The following is a 24249-nucleotide window of genomic DNA, read 5'->3' on the forward strand; positions in this document are numbered from 1 at the left end:
TACAACCTGTACCCACAGCTAGGAGCTATCCACGCCGAGTCTGTTTCCACAGCAAGAGTGCACACCCCTCCCCCCGCTTGTGCCCCAAGCTGGAATGTGTATACAGGGCAGGTACGCGCACAGCACTCGTGCGTGCACATGCATCTCCCAGCTCTCAAGCGTCCTGTCTTCCAAGGGGCGGCGATCCAGGAATGGAGAAGGCGGGGAGAGGGAAGGAGGGCGCCCCGTGGGCCGGACGGACACAGCGGGCACCCAATGCGCACAGACACTGCTCCCCGAAGGGAGGGGAGTGGGCAGAGGCTGCGCCCAATGAGGCAGCGCCCGGAGCGGGACTTCCTTCGGGGATTCCACTGCAGAGAGCAGCCGGGGAGCGGAGGTGACACGTAAGTGAAGGGCTGGAAGGTGGCCAGGGCAGGCAGGGAAGTTTCCTTTGTTTCCCGTTCAGGTGGCTGCAGAGTAAGGCGGGCAGGAGGGGAGGGAGCTGATGCACAGAGACCCCCCCGTAAGGCGGGCGGGAGGGGAGGGCGCTGATGCACAGAGACTCCCCCCCCCGTAAGACGGGCGGGAGAGGAGGGAGCTGATGCACAGAGACACACCCCCCCCGTAAGGCGGGCAGGAGGGGAGGGCGCTGATGCACAGAGACTCCCCCCCCCCCCGTAAGGCGGGCAGGAGGGGAGGGCGCTGATGCACAGAGACTCCCCCCCCCGTAAGGCGGGCAGGAGGGGAGGGCGCTGATGCATAGAGACTTCCACCCCCCGTAAGGCGGGCAGGAGGGGAGGGCGCTGATGCATAGAGACTTCCCCCCCCCCCCCGTAAGGCGGGCAGGAGGGGAGGGCGCTGATGCACAGAGACTCCCCCCCCCCCCCGTAAGGCGGGCAGGAGGGGAGGGCGCTGATGCACAGAGACTCCCCCCCCCCATAAGGCGGGCAGGAGGGGAGGGCGCTGATGCACAGAGACCCCCCCCCCCGTAAGGCGGGCAGGAGGGGAGGGCGCTGATGCTCAGAGACACCCCCCTTACAGCGGGCCGGAGAGGAGGGAGCTGAGAGAGAAACACGCTCGCCCCCCTGACCCTTCTCCCAAAGCAACCCCGGCAGGAGCCCAGGGGAGCTGCTATACAGAGTCCCCCTACCCCAGCACCCACAGACACACTGGTAACCTGGGGCAGGGGCACTGCAGCGCACAGATTTCCCCCCCCCCAAGTCCCGCAGACAGGCAGAGACCAGGGGAGCTGCTGTGTAAAGAACCCCCCCCCATCCTCCAGCACGCGCCCCGTCACCCCAGCAGATGAGCTGTTGCCCCCCCCTCCCCGCCCTGGAGTAAGGCAGGCGGGGGGCAGGAAGCTGCTCTCTAGCTCTCTCCACCCACCATCCAGCCCCCGGCGGCCCCCGGGCCTCCTTCCCGCGGCGGCGAGCCCCGGGGCTGCAGCATGCTCCTGGGGCGCCCGCGGCCACGTGTGCCAGACGGCCTGCAGAGAGCGCCCCGGGTTGCAGGGCAGTAGCAGTGAGAGGGGGCTGAACTAAGCGCTCAGGGTCCCCTCCTCCCGGCTCTGTCCCTTGGTGCCCAATGCTGCCTCCTCCTCCCTCCAGCTGCTGCTAAACCGCCTGGGGTGGGGGGGCTCCGGGACCCGAGGAGGGACTATGGGCAACGGGATGTGCTCCAGAAAACAGAAGCGGATTTTCCAGACCTTTTTGCTCCTGACCGTCGCGTTTGGCTTCCTCTACGGGGCCGTGCTGTACTACGAGTTACAGAGCCAGCTGAGGAAAGCCGAGGCGGTGGCACTCAAGTACCAGCAGCACCAAGAGTCGCTCTCAGCCCAGCTACAAGGTAATGTTGCTTGCAGTGACCTCTGCAGGGGGCTCACACAAACCCTGCCCAGTCCCAGTGGCTCCTGAATGCCCTTCCCCTCCACCTCCCCCCCATGGAGAGTCCTGGGCTGCAGCTCCCTAACTGCTCCGCAAGCTTACTGCCCTCCCCAGCCACCAGGTTTTGCTAACTACATGCCAGAGTGTTTCCTCTTGTGTCCCTATAACCAAGTGTCCCTGAAATCCTGGCCCCATTGAAGGCTTCTCCACTGACTCTGATGGGGTCTGGATTTCCCCTACCTCTGAATCCGGAGGGATCCCAAAGCACTTTACAATCTCCTAATTTCAAAGGAACACTCCCAGCATCCTCCTGTTCTTATTCATGCACACAAAACCACTTCTTACTTTTGCCAGTTGATTTAAATTGTCTTGCCTGTTTTATTCAGTCTGCTGACATGAGATTCAGCTGTGAGATTGTGGCTGCTGTGCATTACACCTGTCATGCAGCTACACCAGGAGAGGAATATTTTAATAATAATAGGTATATTTTTGTAGAACATCCTTACAGGGGTTTTTTTTACTAAAGATTTTTAATAGCACTTGGGGGCTCTGAATTTCTTGGCTCAAAGCACCACATTTTAAAAAGTGCTTTTCATCCTGTGCATCAGTTTTAGGATGCCTCAGACTGAGCTACTTTGTACCTGATGCTGAGAACTCACAGCTCCTATTTACTTCAGCACTTCTGAAAATTAGTTGCAAGGTGTCAAACTTATGCATGAAACATCAATTCAATGGGAGGTATGGGTCTTCAGTAACCACTGAGACTCCAGCCCTAGTGGTTTCAAGTCAGTCACACACAAATTTGTGGGTGTTTCTGAAAACTTTGGCCTCACTGTGTATGTTTTCTTTCAAAAACTTTTAAAAGTGGCTAGAAAATGAATATTGATCATGTTATGATAATTAAACATCCAATCACATACATCAATATGTAGGATGAATACTATAGATTTACAGCCTTTACACAGCAGCGGGATTGGGCTCACAATCTATTAACCTCAAGAGAATTAGTTATTGAACATATTTAGCTATGGTCTAAAACCATCACTACTTAGTTTTATTACCTCAAATTGAAATACTATAATGCCATGGAAATTTTTTGACAGAATCTTCACTCTAGTGACCAAGGATGTATAAACATTTGGCTGGGAGATGGGTATGTGGCAGATGGCTAAAGGGTTCCTTTAGCTAGTTTGCATTTTTGTGAACACTACTTGAAGAGGAAAGAGAGAAACAGGAACAATTATTGCCTAGTGAAATAAAAATTCAGTAAGTTTTCTGCTGCTCTCACTAAACTGAAGAAAAGCAGAACGTGCTACCCAAATAAAGGAGAAGGGATCTATAGATAGTACTCATTGGGGCTGGTTTATAAACATCCATTTTCTAAACATTTTGTTGGGGACCATTTTCCTATCCAAATAAATAAATACAAATATATAAGACAGAAGAACTCAATTTAAAAGGTCATCATCATGGATCATGCAGCATTTTATGTTATATCCCTCTTACCTTTTGATTACTTTTAAACAATTAAAATATGAAAGAAAAATCAGTTATCAATTATTTTGATTTATAATATTTTTTTAAAGAAGCACTTATCCTGGACTCTGGGAGCAGTTGCCAACATATCTGCTATATAAGATTTCCTACTGAAAGACGCCCTGTTTGGCAGTAATAAACCTTTTACTACAAAACACATACGAACACTTCATACAGAAAAATGAAGAGATCCCATTAGTTTAGAAAACACACAAATAGCATTTTTTTGGCTTACTATTTTTACAAGTAACACCTAAGACTAATAGAAATGAAAGAGATTAGAAAAAGAAAGTTTATTCTGCCCTCTGTCGCAAACCCCCCCCCCCATTTTCTCTACCATATGCATTTGACAGTCCTTAGAGCCTGATTGTGTACTGCCTTGCACCTTCTGTAGTCAATTCTAGGGCCCTACCAAATTCACGGCCATGAAAAACACGTGTCCCCTGTGAAATCTGGTCTTTTGAATTCTTTTACCCTATACCATACCGGTTTCACGGGGGAGATCAGAGTTTCTCAAATTGGGGGTCCTGACCCAAAAGGGGAGTTGCAGGGGGTCACAAGGTTATTTTAGAGGGGATCATGGTATTGCCAACCTTACTCCTGTGCTGTCTTCAGAGCTGGTAAGCCAGGGAGCAGCGGCTGTTGGCCAGGCACCCAGGTCTGAAAGCAGCACCCCGCCAGCAGCAGCACAGAAGTAAAGATGGCATGGTATGATATTGCAATGCTTACATCTACACTGCTGCTTGCAGAGCTGGGCCCTCAGTCAGCAGCTGACACTTTCAGCTTTCAGAGCTGAAGGCAGCCATGCAGATGTAAGCATTGCAATACCATACCATGCCATCCTTACTTCTGCGCTGCTGGTGCTGGCAGCAGCTCTACCTTCATAGCTGGGCTCCCGGCCAGCAGCCGCCGCTCTCCAGCTGCCTAGCTCTCAAGGCAGCATAGTAGCACCGCAAAAGTAAGGGAAGCAGTACCACAACTCCCCCTACAATAACCCTTGTGACCCCGCCACAACTCCTTTTTGGGTCAGGACCCTCACAATTACAACACTATTGTTGTATAACAAATTTCAGATTTAAATAGCTGAAATAATGAAACTTACTATTTTTAAAAGCCTCTCACCATTAAATTGACCAAAATGGACCATCAATTTGGTAGAGCCCTAGCCATTTCTACTTCTAAAAAGTGAGTGTACAATGCTACCACTTGTATAAATGTGTGGAGAATTCTGATTTGGTGACCTCTTAGCACAAATATAAACAACTACACAAGCTGGAGAATCCAGTCTTTTGTTTATAGTCTATTTCCCCTGTTGTTAGTGTGGATCTTTCACAAAGCAACAGGGGAGAAGAAAATATTTTTTAAAGGAATGTATGCTTTGAACAACACAAAACAAAAATATTGGCAGAGAAACTCAAGGGTACTTTCCATATCTGACCGTGCTTTGAACTTTTCTTTTATGGGACTTAGATTTTAAATTGACAGCGTCCTTTTAAAAAGCTGGTGACTTCATATATTTACTTTTCTAGGTTTCCTTTCTTTGGAGCTCTTTGTAATGTAAAGAGCCCCAATTCATCTTGTGGAAGCGTGCTAATTACTTTAATGCTAAAAATAAATAAACTATTGCCAATGGCAAAGACTTTTGATTTAGAATAAATAAGCCTATTTATATAGAAACACTTGGTTTTGAATTATTTCATTCACTATTTTTAACTTGGTGAGATAATTGAGAAGGTTATTCTTATTAGAATAGCGACAAAATCTATAATTATTAAACCACACTATTCCCATGTTTCTTTTGGCATAATCATTTCTCTTAGGATATGGGTGCTGGTGTGATAATTTTGGAAGTATAAGTATGCTGAAATACTCTAAACAGGAGCTAGTGAGGGGTTAAGAAGGGATTGCAAGCCCAAACTGGGTCCAGTAGACATACATTGCATTTGATTCAGAAAAAAAGTTGGGTTGGGTGGTGGTGCAGGTAGGGTTGGCAGCACAAGGAGAGAAAGATCAAGATAAGATTCAGTGGAAGGGTGATGGATTTGCTGGCCACTTTTAGTTTTAAATATATGGGAGGATCCTCTTCTGGGAAAAAAATTCAAAAGCAGAGCCCTATCTTCTTTTAATATTTGCAAAGCTTGCAGAGCAAGGGTTTGAGGGAGAGAGAGTCAGTAGAAATGGTTGACTCCACAACTGTGAGTAGGATAGCTGTTTTGGAAGGAGTGAGGGAGGGGGGGTTCTATGGCTTCTGCTCACATGGGATGAGTCTTTGTATTTGAAAATTAACCTTGGAAACTAGGGAATTGAGAACTGCAGAAGTGAACATGTTTGAGTTTTATCTCCTGAGTTTTACCTCATTATATATTCCTATTGGACTTTAGAGGAAGTAGTGCAGCTTTTGTGACCCACAATATAATTAGGAAGCAAAATTTAGAGATGACAGGTATTGGCTTATAAAATTATTCAGAGCACATTCAAAAACCTATTACATTACTCTATCCCTGTACAGGTTTCAGAGTAGCAGCCGTGTTAGTCTATATTCGCAAAAAGAAAAGGAGTACCCGTGGCACCTTAGAGACTAACAAATTTATTAGAGCATAAGCTTTTGTGAGCTACAGCTCACTTCATCGGATGCATCCGATGAAGTGAGCTGTAGCTCACGAAAGCTTATGCTCTAATAAATTTGTTAGTCTCTAAGGTGCCACGGGTACTCCTTTTCTTTTATCCCTGTACAGAATATCTAATTGTAAAGTGTTTTATAAAGAAGGTAACTACTGATCTTCCCAGGAGACTGATTGATTATTTTTAAATCTTATTCTCTTAGCATTACATATTCAAAATTTGGAGATAATCTTATTTAATTTGCCTTAAAGATCTTTCACGTTATATCATATTGAAGAGTTTAATGCGTAGCTTGACATTGTTTGGCTATTGACTAGATAGGAACAGATTTCAGTAGCTAGAAGAGGGATGCATTGACAGTTGTAAGAGAACCCAATCTCATCTTTCTGACAGCTTCGAGTCTAAATGGAGCTGGCAGTGATTTCTAGAGCTTAAAAATTCCCAGTCTCCTCCATCCCAGGCATAAACTAACTTTTTTGTAGAATGTTTATCTATCCTGTTTTAATCCCTTATCCCAATAACCATCCTGCTTCTAAATGCCTTTGACTATCTTATTCTTGGTACTCATTATTAGAGAAGAACCCCAATTATCTGAAGGCTTCAAGCATTCTTCTCTTTCCAACCCTGAAACCTTACTATAATTTGGGGAAGTGACACAGCAGGAGGACTCCTGGCCTTCAGATTTCAAACTTCTGGACGGTTTGCCCTATTATGGACAATGCAAATTGCAAATGTCCCCAAGGCTGTGCAACCCACCAGGACTTAAGCTGCCACATCAGCTAAAATGGAAGCTGATAGTCTACAGAGTCGATTGGTTCTGGGGAAGCCACCAGACGTAATTATCTGAAACAGATAACTGCTTGCTTCAGCTCTTGATGTGACCCTGTTTGGAGTAGTCCAGGTGTATTGTAATTAAATATATATACATACAAACTTAAAGTCTATCTACTGATGAAACGTGATATACAAGAGCTATGCATTATTATTTTTGTCTGTAATGTGGTCTGTTAAAAATGTTCTTAATAAAATATGTGAACAAAAACATCAATAAATCTGATTCTGCATCTCTCACAGCAAGCAGGCATGCTAGGAGTAAGAACTGAGAGAACTTTGGTCCATCTCTTATCTTCCCAAGCACCATCCAGTTCAACTTCATCTGTGTTGCTGTTGCATAGGGTTATCCCCTTCCCCCTCCTCACCCCTCACAGCAGGATGGGTCTGAAACAGAACATTCTGATCTGATTCCAGTCAGTTTCACACGGCTATTGTGCAGCATCACAGGTGCACTTGTGCTGAGGGAGGTATTCTTGTACTTAGGGTGAGGGATAACATAAACATAATATTCCTGGGCTGAATTTAAACTCTGTTTCATGCTCACTTTGACTATTGAGCAAGGCACGTTGCACCACCCTGAAACAAGTCAATGAGGAAGCAGATATTTCACTGTTTCTACCTCGGTTCTCCTTGCAAGTACAAAGAACCTGGTAGTGAGACATACTGTCACTTTCTCCCTGCCCCCAGCACTGTACCATAACCACTACTCAGATTGTGCCATTCAAAGCATTACTGATGCTGCTCCACCAGTCTCAGAGCAGGTTCCACAGCAACCCTTGTGATGGTGCTTCTTGCTATTCATGCTTTCATGAGAAGTTCTGCAAGACCCCTGATGGTACTGTTACAGATGCATTGGCACTGCTCTGAACATTTTAGGGCAGCAGGGGTTAGGGAGATCAGGAGCACTGCGCTAGCCTGCACCAGGCTGAGCTCAGCTGTGGATCTGGAGATATTTTTGGGGTGTTGGCTCTTTTTTATGTTGCTTTGAGATAACTTTTTATTAGATTTGTTGTTTTGAGACTTGGCTACTTTGTGTGTATTGTACTTCTCTTAAATAGGCATCTAGTTTTTGACCGGAACACCAGGTCAAAAAGGGACCCTGGCGGCTCCGGCCAGCACTGCTGACTGGACCTTTAAAAGTCCAGTCAGCGGTGCAGCGGGGCCCAGGGCTAAGGCAGGCTTCCTGCCTGCCCTGGCTCCACATGCCTCCTGGAAGCAGCCTCCAAGTCCTTGCGGCCCCTAGGTGCATGGGCAGTCACGGAGGCTCTGTGCGCTGCCATCGCCTGAGTCCTGGCTAAGCACCTCCCATTGTCCGGGAATCACAACCAATGGGAGCTGCCGGGGCGGTGCCTGCAGGCGCGAGGGCAGTGGGCAGAGCCTCCCTGGCTGCCCATGTGCCTAGGGGCAGCAGGGACCTGGTGGCCACTTCCTGGGAGCCCGCATCCCCAACTCCCTCTAGCACCCCAACCCCTTCCCTAGCCCAGAGTCCCTTCTTGCACTCCAAACTCCCTCCCACGCCCTTCCCAAACCCCTCACCCCCAGCCCCACCCACTCCAGAGCCCACACCCCCTTCCATACTCTGAACCTCTAGGCCCCAGCCTGGAGCCTCCTCCTGCACCCTAAATCCCTCATCCCTGCCCCCACACCACAACCTTCTACCCCAGCCTGGAGTCCTCTTGTGTATCCTGAACCCATCACTTCTGGCCCCATCCAGCTCCTGCACCCCCAGCCCAGAGCCCATCTCCACACACACACACACACACACACACACACACACACACACACACATCGCCTGGACCCCTCTCCTGCACCCCAAACTCCTCAACCGTAGCCCCACCCAGAGCCTTCACCCCCCTCCTGCACCCCAACCCTCTGCCCCAGCCTGGTGAAAGTGAGGGAGGGTGGAGGAGAGTGAGCAACGGAGGGAGGGGGGATGGAGCAAACAGGTGCAGGGCCTCAGAGAAGGGGCAGGGAGGTAGAGTGTTCAGTTTTGTGCCATTAGAAAGTTGACAACCCTACTTAAAAGGCACCCACTCAATCACTCAAGAAGTGGCAAAGAACATCATAATGAAGGATAATATATAGCTACCATATTATGATCAAATTATGAACAGCAAATAAGGCTTCCTAATTTTGCTATCTATATGGTATCTTGCAGATTCTCACCTCACTGAAAGTTATTTAGCCTTGATTTGTAACCTCATCTGAGAATTTCAGTTCTTTTTTCCACTCATTCCCACGTCTCACCTTGTGTACAAAGATCTTTATTTTAAATGTATAGAGTGGAGTTGGCAGAATTCAGTTTAGTGAACACTTTGACCAAAATCCTTTATTCACTGTACAGGGAAGAATTTAATTTATCATGTGAAACATGACTGTATTCCCATCTAAAGTGTCTGTTTTATTTCTAAATCTGTTGTTTAAGGTAAACTGGCTGCCAGTTTATATATAAATAAGAATTTTTAATAGAACTTCATACTGTAAGTTCAGAAATGGCACTGGGCAATTAGGCCCCAATAGATGAAGGAGCAGGCTTATTACCTTTTATCAGATTTCATATTAAATGAGAGAGGATCCCTGGTTCTGGCAGCTGAATTCCAACAATGGAAAGAGTTGATTAAGGCAATGCATACATTACCTATTTTACAGTATTTGTAATACATGTCCATGTTTGGATACACTAAAACATCTCCTAATGGGGTATAGTACAGGCACTAATTAATTGATACTTTCAGGAATAATTGTTACCAGTGCTGCAGTCTAGTCTCTGGGTTCCATAGCATGTGCTCTGTCTTTATCCTGTTCACCGCCACCTCAATCTTAAACTATCTTTTTTTTTTTCTTCTGGGTTTAAAGCTGGCCCTGGTCAATGGTCAGGTTTTGCAAAATGTAGCGCTATAATCCTGAGTCCCTGTAATTAGGGTGGATTTAGATTCTTTTTAAATTTGTGAACAGTCTGGCCAGGGTCATGAACAGTTCACAGACTTGAGCAGATACTGTTTTGAAATCTCTCAGCCCTCCCGTTCTCACTGTTGTCTCTTACAGGGATATACAAATGGCCTGCCTCTCTCTCCTTCTAAACTTGTTCCCTTTGTTGGCCAAGGTCTTGCTCCTTGAAGTTTTCTAGAGGCATCAAATGGTCACTCATCTAAATCCAGTGCAGCTAGCAGATAATGGCTGCTTAAATAATTGGAAATGCTAGAATAACTGCAGAGGAAGACTGCAGCTGTGTAAGCCTTATGATATCAAGGGAACAGTCATGGTTTCCTGTATGCCAGATGACTATTCTCTGGCTGACCAACGAGCTCCAAGATTGAGTGAGATGAGAGTTTGGGCCTCCTGGCCCAGCCTCTCCTCTCCTTAGAAGACAGAAACAGTGAGTCTGGAGGTTGGGAGTTGCCATGGGACTGGTGTTGCTTTAGGAAGAAATGGTGTCATGGCATGGAAGGAAACGTGTGCACTTGCGGGGTGCTTCTGGAGGTTCAAATTTTGCATACACTGGCAAGCCGACTATCAGCCTCTGCAGCTGGACCCTGCATAGCATTCACTATTAGCAGTTAACTGAAAGTTCAGTGGCCCAATTGTTTTTTGGTGGATAATTGTTCATATTGCATAAAGCACCATTACAGCAGGTGCTGATGTAGGCGGTTAGGAAAGAGGCTGAGGAAGTAGTGGATGTGGAAACCAAACTTGATATCCGTATAGATGGTTCCTTCATACCAGGGGTTTGTCACATATTAGGAATAGGGCGTAGGGAACCTTCTTTACTGCTAATGTTCAAGCTGTACTATAGCTCGTAGCATGTATCATTCTTGTGTGACCTGGCATTTAATTATCTGACACCTCTGCAATACAAATCTCTATGCAATTAAGAGTATTATCCATAGTCAGTGCAGGGGTGAGTATGAAAACAAACCAAGTGGCCTACCATTAGAATTGGATTGTTTTGAATCCTGGATTGTACCATGCATAGTTTTATGGAACTGGATGCGGTCCTGTGAAAAGAAAGTCAGCAATAGCTTTGCCTGTATAGATTTACAGTAAAGTAGCTCTGATTTTCATTTGGGGTTGGCATACAAAATAGCTGTTTAATATTTCTGCTAACAGGAAGTACAGTAATCAGTTTTAATCGCTCCTTGTGCTTAGGCAAGTGAGAACAAGTTTTGCATTGTATAGATGTTAACATTTTTATCAACGATAAGTAGACTAGGCTGATTGTGGTGGGCTTGCCATCTAGGTATTAGATACTTAAAAAGAAATCAGTGCTATTGTAATGGGAGTTTGTTTCTGAGCACGGTTGCAAAAGATACCTTACTGCGTTTGTATCTGGGGGTCCCAGAAGGGACAGGAACTTCATATAGGTGATTAGTCTGTTGATGAAGCACTCATGGCACTAAAATAGTACATGCTGGATTGGTTCATGTGTTGATTAAATTTGGAACAGCTCTCTGGGTTTCTGCAGGAGTGGCAGCAGTATAAGTGTGGTTGTGCCTTCTAGGGGATGAAAAAACTGAAATTATTCCTCTCCCTAAACCTAAGCAATTTACTTATTTTTCCCCCATCTCTCCTCCCCACCCTGCAATTCCTTTAGGGAGTCTGTCTCTCAGTGGGAAAATACCTCTGCACCACCCCTGCTGCTGAGAAGGAGGAAAAGGTAGCCCTATAGCTCTGATGGGGCCAAAGGGTGGGGCTCTCCCCTCCTTCCACATGGTTATTCAAAGTGGCCAGGGGCAAACATGAGTCCCTTTTCCAGCAAGACAGGTGGGATTGGAGGCTACAACCCTCTGCCCCAAACCTCCAGCAGATGAAACAAGTGAAAAGACAGCTGAGGCTGCTTTAGCATGTTTGACTCCTCCCTCATCACTCCCTCTCATGATGCTATCCTAGGTGACTGGAAAGCCACACCTGTTGGTGGGGAAAGTTATTGCAGCCCCAGAAGCTCGACACAGGCATCTCCCATGACATTTCAACTGCCCAAACCCTTCGATTACAAAGTATGTCTGAAGCCCTGTAGTCTATAGCAATGTGTATTAGAGTGAACTTATTGCTGACACATGCTCCTTGTGGGTGGGCACGGCACACCAGGCTCCTCTTGTCCAGGGCCACCTACTGACAGCTCATCCAGCCCTGTCGTGGTCTACCTCTACTTGTGATGGCCCTTCAGCCAGATCACTTTATAGTTTCCCTCTGCCCCTTCCGAGATACCAGAACCCCAACAACCAATTTCAAGACTTTGAGTCAGGTCTCCAGCGGTCCTTATGTAACCCACACAGCTCCTGGGTGTGGTGTTCTGTCCCATCTAGGGGCACCGAGACACCCCTCCCCCTCCCTCTCTCTATATAATATACGCAGTAGAGGCTCATACACGAAACTCCAGAGTTCCCAGGTTTGATCCCGACAATGACCAGGGTCTGTCTCACATCCCTCATGTGAGGATTCATCACCTTTTTCTCTTCCCAAGATGCATGTTTCTTTCACGGCAGGAGCCTGGAGTCCTTCAACAAATCCCAAATGAAAATGCGAATTTAAACAACTTCTCCCTTTCTTGGGTTCAAACTTGTATCCCTCTTAAGTTTTTCCTTGGCTATGTTCCTCAGTCGAATGCCTCCCTGGAGGTCCAGGTCCTGCCATTTTGTCAGGGCTCACTTGCTCCACCCTGGTGACTTTGCCATTTCTCCTCTGGCCTCTTGCCAGAAATCTTTACTTAGGAGACAATCCCAGGGTTAACTCTTCCACTGGGCTTCCTTGTCAACCGTATTGGTCTCTATTGCTAAAAGCAGCACTGCCGAATTCTTCCCCTCTCTACCTGCAGCCATCTCTGGGATTCCTCTCTTTACAGTGACCACCCAGTTTCTCCCCCAGCTGGGATTTGTCTTTAATTGGGCCTGGCTCTCCTTCCAGGTACAATCAGGTGCTCTAACTGAGCTCTCCAGCTCCAGTTAATTCTTTTGGAGACACTGTGGGGTTCACATCCCATCACACAAAGCTTGTGCTATTATGGTTTTACTAAGCTATTGTATTGTCAAACACGATTCTGCTTCCAGAATGGGCAGGGTCTTAGGACTGTGGTTTTCAACCTTTTTTTTTATTTGTGAACCCCCTAAAATTTTTTAAATTGAGTTGCAGACCCCTTTGGAAAACTTAGATATAGTCTGCGGACCCCCAGGGGGCTGTAGACCACAGGCTGAAAACCACTGTCTTAGGAAGAGAGTCTGTGCTCCTGCACAGAAACAGTTTCTTGATAATGCTGGCACCTGCTTGAAATTAGCTCTAAAGTGGTTCAGTCTGAAACTGCTGCTCTGATCTCACAGAAGAGTATGCACAATTGGTCTGAGTGGAGATTCCTCTGAGTGTATAGAATTACTTCATAATATATTAACTGAACTCTCATGTCAAGATGATGATGTTCCAAATACATTACCTCAATAGGCTGGGTCGGTGACTCTCTTGTTTAATGTTGTGTGTTGTCCCAAGAGAAACCCAGTATTTGGGCATGATACAGGCCATTCACCCTTGTGTGGAGATGGGGAAACATCATGAACACTATCTCCACCCTTACTCTGGAAGTTGAAGTGAGCTGTAGCTCACGAAAGCTTATGCTCAGATAAATTTTGTTAGTCTCTAAGGTGCCACAAATACTCCTTTTCTTTTTGCGAATACAGATTAACACGGCTGCTACTCTGAAACCTGTCTGGAAGTTGAGTACACCCTGTAGCATCTCTTAACGGGTGGTGGGTAGAATGCCAGGAGTTTAGAGGTGAGATAAATCTTATGCTTGTTTTGGAATGGTATTATTGCATGGGAAAACTAATTGATTAAATCTGTTATATAAAGCAAATTAAGGAGCAGCCTGTTAATATTTATTGGTAACCATAGTAACTAAATAATGCAGCAGTCATGTGCATACTCTCCTGATTAAAAAAGATCTTTTTGGAATGATTTTCTGTTTTTACATGCCAGGTAGGCCAAATCCTGGTCCCTCTGAAGTCTATGGCAAACGCCTATTGAGTTCAATCTGTTGATTTGACCCTGTTGTTTTTATTTTAAATGAGTGTCTTTCAAAAAGAAAGATGCAAACTTGAGAGGAAAGGTTGTCACTTTTTGCTGGTGACCTTGCTTAGATTGATAACTTTTTTGCAGTTTTAGAGTTGTCTCTTTTTAAGTTCCCTACAGAAGAACAGAACTTTGTATGAAATGTTTTGAGGAAGTGGTTTAACCGTCTTGGAAGGTGATAACCATAGTTTCCTCCGAGGTTTGGTTTTATCATAGTGGAGTATGCCAAAAGCTGATGTATGTTTGAACTGGGTAAAACCAAAAAATCCCACCCCAAACCAAAATCCCCAATTCAATCCTCATGCACTGCCTTGAACCTTGAGGTTTTTATAAAACATTCAGAATCCAATCTCACCTCAGCATCTTGAAGAGGCAGTCGCTGCTATGTCCCATCAAGGGAAAAATTACTCTAAACATTGTTGTTTGGTCTGGTGGTGTAGCCATGTTGGTCCCAGACCTGAAGAAGAGCTCTGTGTAAACTCAAAAGCTTGTCTCTTTCACCAACAGAAGTTGGCCCAATAAAAGATATTGCTTCATCCACCTTGTCTCGCTAAACAAACTAGGCAAGCAAAGTCCACCATTTAAAAAAACGTTATTTAAAACATAGAGCCAAATTCTGTTTTTAGTTATTGCTGGACTAAGCCATTCTGGTGTAACGAGAATTTGGCCAATAATGCAAAATATATTCTGATTTTCTTATATACAGCGAGAGTCTGGATTTGTTGCTTATTTGGGGTGGGAAGGAAATGTAGGAAGGATGAACAAGCACTTGTTTCCTAAAGCTGCTAATGCCACATGGGGGAATTTTAGGGGGGAAGGTTTTGTTTAGGGACTGTTCTGCTTTTCTTTGAAAACACGTCAACAATTAAACATAATTAATAGGTCTAGATTGTGGTGTTTAGGTGCAGTTTTAAGTAAAGAGTGGCACATGGGTGCGCTGTTGCAGGAGCTATTGTGACTCCATCACCATTCCACCCAGGACATCCCTCTTGTGCCAGGAGGGGGAAAAGTGACTTACTGCACCCCTGAAAAGGGTGCAGCCAGCTCCTTGGTCAGCGCACAGAGGGAGATGACTAAGCTGCTTCCCACACTTTCCCCTCCCACTTGTTGCATGAGAGTCAGGGAAAGTAGCAGCAGTCATGCAGCTGTGCACAGAACCTGGACCTGAGTGGCTCTAACCCAGCTGTTCGGGGTGAGGTGGAAGCTAGTCCCCTCTACAGCCAGGTGAGGGCTAGGAAATAATATTGCCCATCATAATAAAACTCACAAGATGAGAAAGACAAAAAGGACAAAGAAAAAATAAAACTTAAAATGACACCCTGGGTAATTTAAAGAACAGTCTAAGAAACAGCTAGTCAGTTTACCAGCACAGAAATTAAGTAATTATCATAAATATGTTGGCATATAAAATGTTTAATTTTTATAAAGCATTTTAAACACAAAACAAAAGTTATTAAAAATCAGCGACTCTGGAATCATAAAGCAAATGTTGATCTGAACCACTGGGATCATAATCATCATCTGACAAATCTTCCATCTAGGCTGTTGTATGAACTAAAGAATGTAATATCATCCTACTCCAAGAAATGGCACCAAGTACCCATCATAAGCTGCTGCAGTTTAGCAGGTCCCCCTAAGGCAACAACTCTCTTCAAAGCATTATTTTCAACAAAATATTAAGAAAGGAATCTTATTGCTGCACAAGCATAAAAATTCCACTCATGGCTAGTAATATCATTGATTAAAAACAAATCCTCAAAAATGGGGGGGGGGCGGAAGTGACCTTGAAGGCTAGAAGGCACGGGCAGCTGCAGCACTCTCTTCAAGGAGTTTGTGTGCAGGGGATACTGGTTAATCACCCTCTTCGTTGATCCCCTCTGGAATGAGGTGATGGGCGGCCCAGGAAGTAGCACCAGCAGTGGCAAGCTCAGCTATAATAAGAAGAGTTAAAAACTGAATGGGTCAGAAGTTGGTGCTCTGAGGAGTAAAGTCTAGAATCCTCACAGGTTAGTTCTGACTGGGGGTTGTCACCAAATTGTCCTCAGGAGCCCTGGAAGGAGAAACAGCAGCCTTTTTGTTGTATCTTTCTTTCCCTATTTCTCCAGCTAAACCATTCCAAGAATGGATTAAATATCGTAGCCCCGTGGTTCTGTCATAATGAATGTGTCTGGCAATTTGTCAGTTACACTTAACACACAGGGTGACCAGATGTCCCATTTTTAAAGGGACAGTCCCAATTTTGGGGACTTTTTCTCATATAGGCGCCTATTACCCTCCACCCCCTGTCCCGTTTTTTCACAATTGCTAGCTGGTAACTCTACACACGGTGCTCTGTAATCTTTCACTTTTGAGGGAAGAGGAGCAACTTGTACCACTCTTAAGCAATCCCAGCAAGTTTTCCAAGGATTAGTATCCAAGGGTTCCAAATTCTAGGAGCAACACTGAAGGAAGCTGTGACCCAAAGGTCTGTTTGGTGTGGGGAAATGGGGCGGTCCCAGAAATTTATTTCTCAGAATTCACCAGCTGCCTGTTCCTTCACCCTCTGTCTGTCCCTTCCTGAAATGCTCAGACTCTTTTTGATTGGAGAGTTGATTGCTTTTAAATATATCTAAAGTTACAAACTGGGGTGGGGGGAAGCATTGAAAGTATAACCACAGTCAGTGCATTGGGAATAATATGGTATAGACTGGGAAGGGTCCTCTCAGCCACATGCAGCTGTGTTTACTTTGTGTGGCTGCTTTACAGTGTTTACTTTGCTAGTTCTTTAGCTTACTGAGTAAGAGGCCCGTGTTTTTGTAGCCAGATGCAGAGATCTGTCCTTGATGCAACATTGTACGATTGGCAGCCTATTGTACGATTGGCAGCCTATTGTATCTGTATGTTTGCAGTTATGAAATGGTCTGGCATATGAGAACTGGTAGTGCAAGGCTAGTAGCTCCTGGAATGCTGATGACTTTCCTGTTACGGCTATTGTATCTTCCAGAGAGGGGAAATTAAGTCCTGTCCTGAAGGGTTGTGTGTATTTTTCTCTGGTACTGATCACAGTACTTGTGTTGGCCACAGGGGTTGCTAACAGTAGGCATAAGCTGCTGAGCACTCTGCATGGAAGAACTACAGAAGCTGTGGCTAAGATTTTCAAAAGCAATCAATGATTTTTGAATGCTCAATTTAGGCTGTCTTGCTGGGCCTAATTTTCAGACGGGGCCGAACACCCACCCTGCCATAATCAGACCCCATTGAAGTGTATCATGTAGGGTACCCAAAAGTTCAGGCAACCAAACATGAGTCGTATTGAAAAATCTTATCCATAGTATGCTTAATCCCAAGGAAAAGGAACTGTGTTTCTGGGGAGGGTTTTTCTTACTGAACGTATGCATACATAGGCCTGATTCTGTTCCCACTTATACCAGTGTAAATCCTGATTGATGCTGTTGAAATGACTGGATTTACCACAGCATAAAACTAGTGAAGGTAAAAAAAAAATTAGGCCCTTTATAGGGGAAGCCAGGTCACATGCATATATTTGGTACCTAAATAATAAAGGCCTATGAAGGAGATGCATCTCTAGATCAGAATGCCTTGGATTATATGCAGTCAAATACAGAAATGTATTTGAAAGGGTCTGACATGTAGATTCATGGCCAGTTTTTGCAAGTATTAGCCAGCCGCCAGCCACCCACAAAATCAGACAGATGTGCTCCATCAAGGCCAAGGAGGTTATTGAGTAGATTCACTATTATGTGGAACAATAATGCCCTATTCTTAAAATAAGCACTTTGTTACCATCTGTTCCATTTTGCAAGGAATGCAGTAATTGTACCTAGAGTATTAATTTTAAAATAATGTTCATCAGAATAATCGGTCTTCTGAAGCTCTGTTGGAGTAAAAGGCCAAACTTCTTTATTGAATGTATATTTTGTACCTCGGAAAAATAATATGTCCATAGTGAGTCTGTTCAACCTTTCTGCCTTCACCCTTTATATTAAAAGATCCCACTTCTCACAGCTGAAATAGTCATAAGTGGATGTGCCTACTCCTCCTGTTTTATGACCGTGTGGGTTCCCTGCAAGATATTTTTTTGTCTCCTTAGAGAAGTATGTTTTAGCCTGGACTGTTTTGGAGGCTGAAGGTGAAAAATGATGTAGCTAAATACAGGCTCCACTCAGGGAACATTTTGATGGTGTACGCTAACAGCCAGGCTCAGGATGGTATGCCTGACAGTGTCCCAATCCAACCCCAGAGCCTTGCAGATATTTCCACTGCCCATCCAGCAAGGGGCTGCAGGATCATTGGGCATCCACTAAAATACAGATTGGAGAGCATAGAAAACTAAACAGTAAACTAGAGTTAGAAGAAAAACTAGAGCTGTCTGTTTTTTGCAGGAAAAAATGGTGTTTTGGCTGAAATGAAAATGTTCATTATTTGAAATTTTCTGGTTTTGATGAAAAACCTAAAAGATAGGATTTGAGGGTCTCAACTCCCTTTTTCTGCCCTGTTTCTGTTTTGTCGAAAAACTGAAAAATGTAAAAGCAAATGTTTCGTTTTGTTCATATTTGTTTTTGTGGAAAACTCCCCTTTTTGAGCCAACTCTTTAGAGACAGTAATACTATATCTTCAAAGCCGGATTCACAAGAGTGCTCCCAATTGATTTCAGTGGAATGATTCTTGAGAATAAAGGTTTGCAGATATGGGGGAAGGGGAAAACATGAGTGCAACCTACCTCTTTGTAAGATACTGAAAAGGGGTCATTCCCCTAAGGCTTACACTCGGGATGATATTTTCCTCCTATCTTTTACTGCAGTTTTCAGTTGGAAACACTGCTTTTAAAGTAGTGTTTGGCACTGCTCATCTTTCAATACTGATGATATGCAGGGCTGCGTCACAGGAAGGTGACGCTCATGCAGTAATAGCCCATTTTGGATGTCCGGTATGTGTATTTTGGTGCCTCCAGCTTCTGCAGAGCTATGAAGCTTTTATGATTTCTCTTATATCTGTAACCGTTTTGTTTTTTGACAAGAACTATAACTATGTACAATGAATGCATAGCATATATAAGAAAAGTAGGCTTTCCATGTTCTTTTGTGAGTGTGGTTCTTTTTACTTTTGCCCCCAGCAGGTTTAATTATTGCATCCAGTTGTGTTTTGTGCTTTCTGTTAGTTCAAAGCAAATGTTTCCTTAATAATTTACTACTAACCATAACTTGCAGTGTGTCATCTGGCTCTCTCACTGAATTCACATGCTATCGAGGTAAAATTTGATAATCTGTTTGTGGTGACATCTATAGGTCTTACCAGTTCAGTGTGATGCATCGGCTACTATGTGCATACTGAAATATCCAAGTTAGTTAGTTTTTTAAGCTTTCTAGAACAAGGAAGCTTTTTAGTTTTCAGTAACACTAAATCTCAGTTTAGCAGTTCATATTGTACTAATCCATGCTCCTTAAGAATGACTGACATTTATAAATGGTTTAGCAAAGGGCTAACACATAGGCAGTCCCAAAACAAAGCCTACCAGAATGTTAAAATCAATGGTTTTATTTAGGAAGGCTCAAGGAGGCAAAAGTGGCACTGAAATGGCACTATGTCAAAAATGATATTATCTGTTTCTAAGTCATAGATAACTCAAAAGAAAATGATTTTCAGTGCATATGGATCAGTGACCTAATAGGTAAAGCATAAGCAGGTTTTAGTTGTATCTACTACAGACTACCAAATCACACAATGGAACAGATGACCGCCTGCTTATGCATCTGTCTGTAACATTTAGAATAAAAACAAAAGCTATGTGATTATAGGACTGCAGATTAAGTGACATATGCTGAAGGTCTCATGCTGCCAATGCTAAAACATCCATGGAATTTCTAAATATTATGGTGATAATTTTCTAACTCAAAAAATGTTGCATATAAGCCAGGGGAATTCTATATTAAACTTCATCTTGCCGATAAAGAAGAATGGATCATAGAACTAAAAATTAATGGTAGGTTAGGTACAAGTGATCATGATTTGATCACATCTATAATGTACAAACAGAATAAAGTCCAGATCATTAATATGTACTTGGTACTTTAAAAGGGCTAATTTCACAAAGCTGAAAACAATTATGAACCCAGTCAGCTCTGAGAAAGAATTTAATCAGAAAAAGTGAAAGATAATTGGGAATTGTTTAAGAACACTTTACTAGATGCCCCAAAAGCTACTATCAAAGAAGAAGGCTGTATTGGTTAAACAACCTAGTTTAGAGGGGAAGTGAAGGCAACTATAAAAAGTGTGTGTATGTGTACTATCAAATTCCCCTTTCTTCCTTTTTATAAATGTATATAAATAAATGGAAGAAAGGGGAATTTGATAGCAATGAATATAAATTAGAAGCTAGGAATTGTTGAAAATTGATAAGGGAAGCAAAGGGCCACAAGGAGAAATCTCTGGCCAGCAATGTTAAGGACAATAAGAATGCATTTTAACTATATTAAGAACAAAAAAGAATCCTAACAATGGAACTAGTACATTACTGGATGGAAATGGAAGAATTATCAATAATAATGCAGAAAAGCCACAAGTGATCAGTAAATATTTCTGTTCAGTATTTGGGGAAAAAACAGATGATGACATATTGTATGATAGCATTCCATTCCACTAATATTTCCACTGATTATTTCAGGAGGATATTCAACAGTGGCTACTAATGTTAGGCATTTTTTAATCAGCAGGTCTGGATAACTTGTATCCAAGAGTTTTTAAAGAGGTGGCTGAGGTGCTTACTGGATCATTAATGGTAGTTTTCAATACATTCTGGAACTCTGGGAAGGCTCCAGAAGATAGGAAGAAAGCTAATATTGTTCCAATATTTCAAAAGGGTAACTGGGATGATATGGGTAATATAGGCCTGTTAGTCTGACATCAATCTTGGGTAAGATAATGTAGCAGCTGATATGGGACTCAATTAATAAAAAATTAAAGGAGGATAATATAATTAATGCCAATTAATGTGGGTTTATGGAAACTAGATGCTTTCAAACTAGCTTGATATCTTTTTTGATAAGATTATAAATATGGTAGATAACTGTAATAGTATTGATGTCATATGCTTGGACTTCTGTAAGGCATTTGATTAGAGACCACAGCTATTTCTTAGCAATAGGGGGATGTATTTCTGGGATAAGCCTACCAGTTAAGAATAAATAGTAAAAAAAAAGGTTATTTCTGAAAGCCCCAATCTTCTCCCATTTTTACAACTGGACTCAAACCAAGCTTTAGAATCTGCAACATTTTGCAGGTTTTTTTAATGTTTTGTGGGTTGTTTTTTTTGGTGGAACCAGAAGTGGAAGTGCTAAAATACTAGGATATGCAAAGCCAAGGGTCCACTAAGCATCTCAGTCCTTAAATGCTTATCTGAGCTATAACCAAACTCTGAACCTTATGAAGTTCTTTCATGATTAGCTCCCATACCTTTATCTATTACCAAGCTCTACAAAATTAGACTATGGAATACTCCTAGATGTGGATGGGATAAATTTCACAAAGTGTATCTGTAACTACCATCATCTTGGCCAACATACCAGGGATTGAACAGGGGAATTGTAGAATTGAAAGAGAAAGTGAGCTAAAGAGCTGGCTGGGGACTGTAACAAATGCTTATCCTCTGGATCCAACACAGAGGGGGATACAGAACACAAGACTTCAAACTATTAATATGAGGTTTTTGTACTGACATTCATGTATTGGAGTGCTTCCCACATACAAAGCTTTGTCAAAATATATAGGAAGGATGGGAATTTTGCATGGAAGCCAGAAGAATCTGCAATAAAAAAAAAAAAAGGTTATACAACCTTGTAGAGGGGACCTTTTATAAGTAAAGTTGGTTGTGGTATGTCTCTGTCCTATCTAATTTATATGAGTCACTGTGGTATTTGGGTGTTAACAGTTATATATAGCAAAAACTAAGAAGGTCTCATGTTCTCTAGTGTTACTTTTTTGTTCTAATGTTTGAAGAAAAATAATTGTGTGATATGTCCCTTTTGGTTCCAGGGACAAGTGTAGGTATCAAGAGACTATGATTTGTGAAGAACTTTTATGGTACAGGGGCAAGTGATGTATGTCCTTGCTTTCTTTTTATGCATCTACTGTCAACAATAACCCTATGACGAATACATCACGAACACTTGAATTTATAAGATAGATATAAATAGTGACTCTCCTTTTTAAAAAAAAAAAAAAAAAAAAAAATTAAAACCACATACAACATTTGTGACAAAGGGCTCTCTTATTTTACAGGACATCAAAAGTCAAAGCAGTGTTTACTTTTTGGGAAGCGCTGCTGCCAGCAAGTCATTTTGCTTGTCTTGAAAAGCTTTGTGTTCTTCTTTTGTGATAACTGGTTCTAATTTATGTAACAGATGAGCAATTATCTGAAAAAATAAGTCTGTGTTGGGAGAAATCTGTTTCTCTTATATAAGCAAATCTGATTGTTATAGAATGTAAATGTGGTTCTAAAGAATTACTCTGGAGGGTTTTTTTTTTAGAAAATGTAATTACAACACTCTGCAGGCAATTCTAGTTGTTTTAAATTAACAAAATAATAGTCCGCCTCTGCACCAAATCTTTCCATGCATAAGCTGTAAAAATGCATATTTTTACACACAAAGTTTGTCCTTTATGAAGAAAGTAAGTATTGACTATAAAATGAAAAAACTTCAATGTTTTTCAGCATTATTCTTTCTCTGTAGCACTTCTCTAATGTCACTTCCTGCACTCTAGATAACGAAGTAAAATTTTCCTACTTTCAGTGACTGAAATACTGCTGCTTTTTACAAAATCTGCTTTTCACATAAATTTCAAATGTAGTTGTAACTCTGAACTATGCAGTTGTGGTGCACAGTCTGACCACAAGGAGCTGGATTGCAGGGAAGAGTGATGATACTTTTCCAGGATCCACTCACAATCTCTGACTGTGGATAGTTGAATGTTTCTGCTAAGATGGTCAGCAGTAAAATAGTGGATCATGCTATTTGAGGCACCAGGACTGGAAAGACTCATAGGGAGCAGTTCCATCAAATTCACAATGAATATTAACAATACATGAACAACAACATAACAGTAAGCAAATGCATAAGGCAGGGGTGGACAGACTGTGGCTCCGAAGCCATATGCGGCTCTTCAGAAGTTAATATGCGGCTCCTTGTATAGGCACCGACTCCAGGGCTGGAGCTACAGGTGCCAACTTTCCAGTGTGCTGGGAGTGCTCACTGCTCAACCCCTGACTCTGTTACAGGCCCTGCCACCATTCCACCCCTTCCTGCCCCCTTCCGTGAGCCTGCCATGCCTTCGCTCCTTCTCCTCCTCCCCCGGAGCCTCCAGCACACCACAAAATAGCTAATCGGGAGTTGCTGGGAGGGAGGGGGAGGTGCTGATTGGTGGGGCTGCTGCTGGGTGGGAGGCGCTGGGAACGGGGGGCTGGAGCTGATGGAGGGCTGCTGACTTATTACTGTGGCTCTTTGGCGATGTACATTGGTAAATTCTGGCTCCTTTTAAGGCTCAGGTTGGCCACCCCTGGCATAAGACTTTATGTGATTGTGGTCTAAAGAGTTACCATTAAGCTTCAAAGTCAATCCCACATTGATATGAATGGATCTCTTCATGTCTCTTAGAACAATTGTTTCTTTCTGTCTTCAGAATTAAGAAATAAGAGAGCACTGCATTGATCCACATGTGGATGGCTCTCTTTCCAGCCAATAGGGTTAGAAACAGATAGGGTTACCAGAGAGGTGCCAGTGTGGCTTACCGCATACTGCTGATTCAGTCCAACTCTGACAGTTTGTGTGAGAATTAAATACTGAGTATTGCCAAGATTACTACTGCCTACTACTTTTAGACCAAAGAAGATTTTTTCTGCAGGCTCAGAGAACGATTGGAAAGTTATGTAGCACAGTAGCCATGATATTTAGTAAGATAATTGATTAGTATTCTGTATGTCTTTAATATTTTTCAGCCAAGATGGAAACTTAATTTTTCAATGTGTAAAGCAGTGTGTTAGGGTGTTCCAAACTTTACATCTCTCAGATCATCTTTCTGGCATACCAAGAAAGTGAGGTACAGTATTGTAGTTGCAAAAGAATTGATAAAGTAATATTGAAACCACTGGCATTTTAAACGACAAAAATGTCTTTAATTGAAAAAATGGATTACCTTTTCATGAGTACACACCAAAGATGAGTGAACTAGTCCATGAATGCCAAGTAAGCTTTCTTTCATCAGATCACTTTCCTCCTCTATTATAATTAATGTTATGTCAGGGGGATTGCAGCAGAGCAGTTTTTTGAGAATTTCTTATTTCCTAAAATGG

At 43.2% G+C, this 24249-nt stretch overlaps 1 protein-coding gene across 2 annotated transcripts in view; it reads left to right on the forward strand.

The window, feature by feature from the left end:
* The first annotated feature begins 253 nt into the window (after window positions 1-253).
* Window positions 254-24249, forward strand: part of GOLIM4 (golgi integral membrane protein 4) — a 60483-nt gene continuing 36487 nt past the window's right edge. For both annotated transcript variants that reach the window (XM_038417136.2, XM_038417138.2), the window contains exons 1-2: window positions 254-383; window positions 1587-1824. In XM_038417136.2, the coding sequence (XP_038273064.1) occupies window positions 1638-1824 (187 nt within the window). In that variant the 5' untranslated portion in view covers window positions 254-383; window positions 1587-1637. The remainder of the gene's footprint in view (window positions 384-1586; window positions 1825-24249) is intronic.

This window comes from Dermochelys coriacea, chromosome 9, assembly GCF_009764565.3.
Source record: "Dermochelys coriacea isolate rDerCor1 chromosome 9, rDerCor1.pri.v4, whole genome shotgun sequence".
Lineage (NCBI taxonomy): Eukaryota > Metazoa > Chordata > Testudines > Dermochelyidae > Dermochelys > Dermochelys coriacea.